General features: G+C 37.2%; 1 protein-coding gene across 1 annotated transcript; it reads right to left on the bottom strand.

Moving 5' to 3' along the window:
- Positions 1–6906: 6906 nt before the first annotated feature.
- On the bottom strand, positions 6907–7526 carry LOC104825373 (pectinesterase inhibitor 1-like). Its single transcript, XM_010557696.2, has one exon. It carries the CDS (start codon positions 7524–7526, stop codon positions 6987–6989), a length of 540 nt encoding a protein of 179 aa, XP_010555998.1. The 3' UTR covers positions 6907–6986.
- Between the last annotated feature and the right edge of the window lie 822 nt (positions 7527–8348).

The following is an 8348-nucleotide window of genomic DNA, read 5'->3' as shown; positions in this document are numbered from 1 at the left end:
TGATACGTGTGTATCGAGTCTAGAATTTATAACCCGATTCACAACTCACCGTAAGGATACGGATCGTCGTAACACGGGGTCGAACACGAGGACCGGTTGCTAAATCCAAATCTAGATCGAAAATAGATCAAAGCAAGCAAGCAAGTGATGGTGGAAATATGTAGAATCAATGGAAAATAATATAAGAAAGTAAATAAAAACGAGTGACCTATCAAACAAGGATGACTACGGGTGTCGGGATCGTATTCGCGTGTATGGGTATTTACTAAGCATGCGTGAATAACGATTATGACTTGTATTCGGGAATCATCAAGCAACAAAGATAGAGAATTCACCTCTCGGTCTATTAACTCCTTACCTACAGAGTAACTCGTCAATCTCTCGATCTATTCAAGTTAACCCTAGGTGCATAAAGAACGCTATCATCAACCCTAGATCGATTAAGCCATATCTCTATGTGAATAATACGATCTATCCTATTGATTTTGATCCGAAACAAACCCATATCTCTATGTGGTTCATAATCCAAGATAATTGATCAAGGGGTTAGCAAACATCAATCCAATAAAAGTGCAAATCAATAGAACCGAATCAAATCAAAACCGAAATCCAAGTTAGGGTTCAAACATACCCAAAACACATACGAATCCCTAACCCATAGCTGTGGATCTACTCACGGTTCATAGAAAACAATAGAAAGAACAGAGAAAAAGAGATAAAAGAAGGGATAGAAAAGCTCATGTCGATGTCTAGTCTTCACGATCGAATCCTCCTTCTTCTTCCCGAAATCCCGTGAACTTCTATTCTTCTCTCACCAAAAGCTCTCCAAAAGTGTGTATCTAGGTGTTCTCTGAGGTTCTCTGATGTTCTAGGACGTGGCTAGGGCTTTTTTATAACCCTAGGGCGGCTCCCAAGAGTCCTATTCCCATTCAGATGCTGAAAATCGCGAAACAGGGTTTTAGACTGGATCCGGACCGATTCCAGGTGGATCCGGACCGGATCCAGATTCCTGGGGTCGAATTCTGCGTCCTTGATCCGGACCGGATCCAGTTGGATCCGGCCCTGCGCTGGCAGTTTTCTGGCCTTCACGATTTCGCTCGTAACTTTCTGCTCCAGTGTCGGATTTACGCGATTTTGGTGTCTACGCGAAGCTCTTGAAGTGCTCTTTCCAATGGTATAAGCCTCGCACGATTTGAACCTCTGTAGAGAAAGTTATTGATGTCGCAACATGAGTATCTCATCCGGACTTCTCCTTTAACGCTCCAATTAGTTCCTTTTCGAGTCCAATCATCTCCGAAACCTGTAACTCTGCAAAACTAGAGCACAACCGGGTTTTGTATCCTAACACGCCTAGAATGCCTATGAATGCATGTGATTATCCTATAAAACCTAGACAAACTCTCATCAAAATATAGAGAAGAATAGGAGTTATCAACAGCATTTCTCATATACGTATAGAGTCACATGGAGATAATAGATAGTTTGTTTCTTTGAGAGGATAAAGCAGATAAGAGAGAGAAAGGAAAAGAAAGAGAGAGTGAAAAAAAATCGGGTCTCTCTTATTTTTTCGGGTTTTTTTTCTTTATTTCTGAGTATTTAATTTCTCCTGTATAAGTGAGAATTATTCTTGTATTCTCCTTATAATAGAGAGAAGTGTTGTTTTCCTTGAAAGTCGGTATAAATCCTTCTCCGTAGACGTAGGCACTCTATCGAACCACTTACATTTCTGGTGTCCCATTATTTATTTCTCTCGTCTCACCTAACAGTGATTTTCCACGCCCGATCCTAACAGTAGTATCAGAGCCTGGTTTTCAACTGGTTGTTCAAGAAAATCCATTGGATTAAACTGTGGTATAGATACTGCAAAATGACAATTAAGTATGAGATAGAGAATTTTAGCGGGAACAATTTTCTCGATATGGAAGAAAAATGAGGGCAATTTTGATGAAGGAGAATTGTTTGGCGGCCATCGGAGATAGATCAAATGGGATGAGCGATGAGCAATGGAACATAATGAACGAAAATGCTATTATAAGTCTACATCTAGGTCTTGCCGATTTTATGTTGGAAAGGGTAGAAGAGTTGGAGACTACAAAAGAGATTTGGGATGCTCTAACAAAGTGGTACGAGAGAAAGTCATTTCACAACAAGATTTTCTTGAAGAGAAGGATCTACACCATGAGGATGTCAGAATCAACTTCTATGACGGAGCACATCATTGCTTTGAATGCAATATTTTCAAAACTCTCGAAGATGGGTTACAAAATATATGTGAAGGAGCGTGCTGAAATTCTACTCCAAAGTTTGTCAGATTCGTATGATTTACTCATCGTCAACATGACCAGTAATATCCTCAACAGATTATTTAGTCTTTGATGATGTTGCAACTACTGTTCTGGAAGAAGAAAAGAGACACAAAAATAAGCAAGGCATGTTGGTAGGCTCGCAGCAAGCAGAAGCTTTGGCAATGGTGAGAGGAAAATCAACAGAACATGGCTTCAGTGGGAGTCAGCGCTGGAAAGTCAGGAAGTAAGAAGAAAATCAAATGTTATCACTGTGGTAAGAAAGGCCACACTAAGAAGCAGTGTTGGCACCTCAAGAAGGGTGAAGAAAATAGAAGAGCAAATTCTCAAGGAAATGTTGCAAGTACTTCATCGAATGGAGAGATATTCTACATGGAGGTGACAACTATCACTGAAAGCAAGCAAAAATTTTCTAATGTCTGGCTTCTGGACTCAGGAGCTACGTGGCACATGACCTCACGGAGAGAATGGTTCCACCAATATGAACCTATCTCAGAAGGATATGTGTACATGGGAAATGATCATGCCTTGAAAATCGTTGACACTGGTACCATTAAGATGAAGATGGACGATGGTGTAGTCCGCACCATTCAAGGGGTACGGTACGTGAAAGGCTTGAAGAAGAATCTATTGTCACTTGGACAATTAGATGATGTTGGGTGCAAAACCCGTATTGAGAATGGGATCATGACCATTGTCAAAGATGCGCTTGTGGTGATGAAAGGTGAAAAGGTGACGGCAAATCTGTACATGCTTAAAGGAGAGACACTATGGGAAGGAGAAGCAAGTGTCACAAAATCAAAATCAGCAGAAAAATCTACAAGATTGGGCAATACGTTTTGGGCTAAAGTAGTCATGACCGCCTATTATGTGATCAATAGGTCTCCGTCAATCGCAATTGATCTGAAGACACCAATGGAGATGTGGACAGGAAAGCCAGCAGATTATTCTCAACTCCATATGTTTGGAAGTATGACGTATGCGACGTACAAAATCCAAGAAACAACTAAACTAGATCCAAAATCTAGAAAGTGTATTTTCTTAGGGTATGCTGATGGAATCAAGGGGTATCGCATGTGGGATCCCACTGCCCACAAGGTTATAATCAGCAGAGACGTCATATTCGTAGAAGGAAAGGTAGAAAATGATAGCACGTCAAAGGAAAAGCCAGAGATTGTGATAGTAAATGTTGAAGATCGAGGGGAACATCAAGTTCTAAATTCTTTTGAAGATGTACTGGAGCACGATGAACAAGTACAAATTGAGTCTCCATCACCACAACTTCGACGATCAGATCGCGAAAGAAGAAGACCAATTTGGCAAGAGAATTATGTTATGGAGGGAAATGCTATGCACTGTCTACTAACAGAGGATGGAGAACCATCGACTTTCGATGAGGCTATACAAAGCCAAGATTCATCCCTGTGGATGACAATAATGCAAGAAGAAATGGAAGCCCTTCATAAGAATAAGACTTGGAATCTTGTTCCATTACCACAAGGGAGAAAAGCCATTGGGAATAAATGGATCTACAAAATCAAATGTGATGGCAATGATCAAGTGGAGTGGTATCGCGTTAGATTGGTAGTAAAGGGGTTTTCCCAGAAAGAAGGGGTTGACTTCAACGAGATATTCTCTCCTGTTGTCTGATAACAGTACGAATAGTCCTGACGATGTGTGCTACATTGGACATTCACCTAGAGTAGTTGGATGTGAAAACTGCATTTCTTCATGGAGAGTTTGAAGAAGAAATATACATGCTACAACCAGAAGGATTGAAAGAAAAAAGAAAAGAGAACTTAGTTTGCAGGCTAAACAAATCTCTATATGGTCTCAAACAGGGGTCAAGATATTGGTATAAGAGATTTAATTCCTTCATCATAAGCCTTGGGCACAACAAACTAAATGCAGATCCTTGTGCATATCACAAGAGATTTGGTGATGGTGATTTCGTAATTCTGTTGTTATACGTCGATGACATGTTGGTAGCAGGCCCTAACAAAGATCGTTTTAAAGAATTGAAGGCTCAGTTGGCTAAGGAGTTTGAAATGAAGGATTTGGACCAAGCAAACAAGATTCTGGGGATGCAAATTTATCGAGACAGAAATCATAGGAAGATTTGGCTTTCACAAAGGAACTACATAAAGAAGATCTTGCGTCGTTTCAACATGCAAGATTGTAAGCCAATATCTACCCTTCTTCCAATGAATTTCAAGTTATCCTCAAGTATGAGTCCTAGCAATGAAACAGAGAGGATGAATATGTCTCGAGTACCGTATGCATCAGCAGTGGATAGTTTGATGTTTGCCATGGTTTGTACTAGACCAGACAATGCTCAAGCAGTGGGAAGGGTCAGTCGATACATGGCGAATCCTGGAGGTGAGTATTGGGGTGTTGTGAAGAGGATCCTAAGATACCTGAAGGGTACCACAAATGTTGCATTATGTTATGGAAGATCAGACATGACTGTTACTGGATACGTTCATTCATATTATGCCGGTGACCTTGACAAAAGAAAGTCCACCTCTGGATACATATGTTTACTCTTGCTGGAAGAGCTGTAAGCTGAGTTTCAAAACTACAATCTATCGTGGAGATATCTATGATAGAGTTGAGTATGTGGCGGATACACAAGCCAGCAAAGAGGCAATCTGATTGCAAATGTTAATGGAGGAGTTCGGACACAGACAAGATAATATCATCTTGTTCTGTGATAGTTAGAGCGCTTTGCATTTAGCGAAAAATCCAACATTTCATCCAATGACAAACCACATACGAGTACAATATCACTTTGTACGGGGGAAGGTGGAGAAAGGAAGTGTGGATATTCAGAAAATCCATATGGAGGCAAACATGATAGATATGTTGACAAAGCTAGTAAACAATAAAAAGTTCGTCTGGTGTCGATCTTCTATGGATCTAGGAGAGACGTAAGCAACATGGAGATGACGAGGTAGAAAAGAAGAGGAAATACAACAAAAATGGTTTTGAGCAAGAGAATGAAAAGTGGAGCAAAACCACTTTTGATAAAAAGTGGTCATGAATGATGGCTTGGAGGTTTGGACGGAAGAAGGTGGTAGGCGCAGTGTTTTGCTGAAAAATTAATTAACTGGGGGCCTCGCTATTTTGGAGTTTTCTCCATCCCTTTGCCTATATAAGGCAAGTGTACCAGCCTCGATAATGTATCCCACAGCAAATCCAAAGTAGCAGATAAAAGAGAGAGAGAAAGGGAAAGAAAGAGAGAGTGAAAAAAAAATCCGGGTCTCTCCTATTTTTTCGAGTTTTTCCTCTTTATTTCTGAGTATTTAATTTCTCCTGTAAAAGAGAAAATTATTCTTGTATTCTCCTTAATTATAATAGAGAGAAGTGTTGTAATTCCTTAACAGTCGGTATAAATCATTCTACTGTTCGCCCGTAGACGTAGGCACTCTGCCAAACCACGTAAATTTTCGGTGTCCTATTATATATTTTTCTTATCTCAATTTAGTTGTCTAACAGTGATTTATCCACGTTCGATCTTAACAACTAATTGGTCCACGTGAGACAAGAAAACAACTCTCATAGAATACTATAGTAACGATAATGTTTTGCAAATCGAACTCTCTGTTGCACTGTACAACTCTCTTGGATAACTTTCGATCTGTGTGAATGAATTGAAAAGTGTAAAACTCTGTGTTCAAACTATGTGCTACTTCAAACTATGTATCTATATGTATGTATATATATATGTATGCATGTATGTATGAATCTACACATGTATATATGTGTATCCATTTATATATTGTATATGTGTTGTGTATATATGTGTGTCTAATTATTTTTTTGGTTTCTTATATTTTTTAAGAAAAATCGCTTATAAATACCTAAATTTTTACAAAAATTCTACATAAATATCTGAACTATAATATTTCTATATAGATACCTTAATTTTTCTAAAATCCTACACAAATACCTAGACTTCTGAAAAACTCTAAAATAAACTCAAAATTCGTTAATGACATTATCTATTTTTATTTGAAAATACCTGAAATTTATATTTATTTGAAATTTTTTTCAAAAGTCTAGATATTTATATATGATTTTAATTTAAAATTTTAGATACTTATATAAAAGTTTTATAGTTCAAGTATTTATATGATATTTTCATAAAAGTTTAGGTATTTATATGTTATTTTTCTATTTTTTATTATTTATATTTTTCTTATTTTTTTACTAATTTTAAATCAAATTCAATGATGTGAAATTAATTAGTAATGTTATATGATGACGTAACATTTTTTAACCCATGGCACTAATGTGGATAGATTTCAGTTTACTATTATGATAACATTACGTTTTATATGGGACTTTGTAAGAAATTACCATATTTTTTAAAATTTCAAATACATGTACGTAGGGAATTTAAAAAGTACAAATTTTATTGGTGATATTCCTATAATTTTATTTTTATTGAGTATTTGGTCTAATTATGAAAACCAAAAATGTTGTTTATACGATATTGTAGATATCTGATGTTCAATAGTGAGGACGTAATCTGCGAATCTCGAAAGATGAAATTGAGATACTTCTTATGTAAAACTCGTTAAATAGAAAACAATATCAATTATTCGTGCTGATATTGTTTGTAAATCAATGTTACAAGCCCGTTGATTATAAATTAGATTAATATCATCATTTCATAGATTACGTGCGCCTGGGTAACATGTTCGCGATAACAAGAGTGATTCCACAAACATTCCCGATATACTCGCTGCTCTTCACAACCGAAGGATCAGCTTTGACGTTCTTGAGGTCGTCTAGACATGAGTCTGGACCATCCATAGCGGCCGAAACCTTGACGTTCACACTCACTGGATCCCCAGCCGCCAGATGCTCCTTGGCTTCATCCAGGGTGTCGACAACCGATTCATAATTGTCTAAGCACGATGTATACGCCTGCTTTGATTTCGGGTCGGTTGTCTTCTGGACAATGGACTGGATCCTCTTAAATGTCTTTGATGCACTTGTTTGCGCCGAATCAATAGCGATCTTCGCAACAGCGGGAAGGCCGGCGGCCAGGATCTTCGGGTTGGACTTTAGGAATTTCAGACAGAAAGATGGGTTTAGCGTTTTGCCGCATATCGCATTTATGTTTGCGGTCGTTATTGCGTACGAAGAACCGATTAATAGAAAGAACATCAGAGAAGACAGGAAAGCATTGTTCGTAGAGTATGATGTCGCCATACTTGTTCCTTGTATTTTTCAAACTTGTGTGAGATGATGGGGAGATGAGGGATGCATGTATATTTATACATGTTTGGTCGGGTGGTTGACTAAATATAGAGAGAGACCGTTGTTCTGTTGTTTTTGAGAAGTAAAAGACAGTTTTCTCATTCTTGGCATAAACTCATAAAATAGTTATTCTAGTAACGAATTCGGTTGTTTTAGTTTTATATAAAAAAAAAAAAAATTGGCACTAGGTTTCCATTTATTTTGAATTTGAGGTGCTAATAAAGAACATAATGGTAATACACCATAATAAGTGTTTATAATCTTTAGTTATTTCAATTATCTTAAATATTCTCTTTTATATGGGGATTATAAGAAGAATCATTGTAGTAATCGAGGGTAGAGTTTTTTGGAAGATCTGCTTTTTAGGTTAAGCAAAACCCGCCGAAGAGAATAATATATAAAATTTACACTTTTACAAAAAAAAACATTGAGGATATGGTTTTAAAAGTATATATAATATATCTAGAATAAAAAAAAAATTGTTGCCAATATGATTGATGCTTAGATCAATATATATGGGGCAGATTGATGAAATCACTTTGTTCTTGTCATTCTTCTTTTTCACAAGTTCGAAGGGAGTAGGATAAACCAAAATTCGATTTAAATTAGAGGTGGGCATTTCGGAATTCATTTCAGAATTTTTCGATTCGGGAATGGTTTATTCAGTATTCTAAAATTTGTACCAAATTAGTAACATATATTATTCGATTCGGTTCGGTTCCGGTTTGGATACGGTTCGGTTTCGATTTTTGTTAAAAAAAATTAGATTTTCTT

Source organism: Tarenaya hassleriana, unplaced genomic scaffold (assembly GCF_000463585.1).
Source record: "Tarenaya hassleriana unplaced genomic scaffold, ASM46358v1 Cleome45, whole genome shotgun sequence".
NCBI classification, from domain to species: domain Eukaryota; kingdom Viridiplantae; phylum Streptophyta; class Magnoliopsida; order Brassicales; family Cleomaceae; genus Tarenaya; species Tarenaya hassleriana.
The sequence above is the reverse complement of the archived record's forward strand: the minus strand, read 5'-3'. Positions and strand labels throughout refer to the sequence as shown.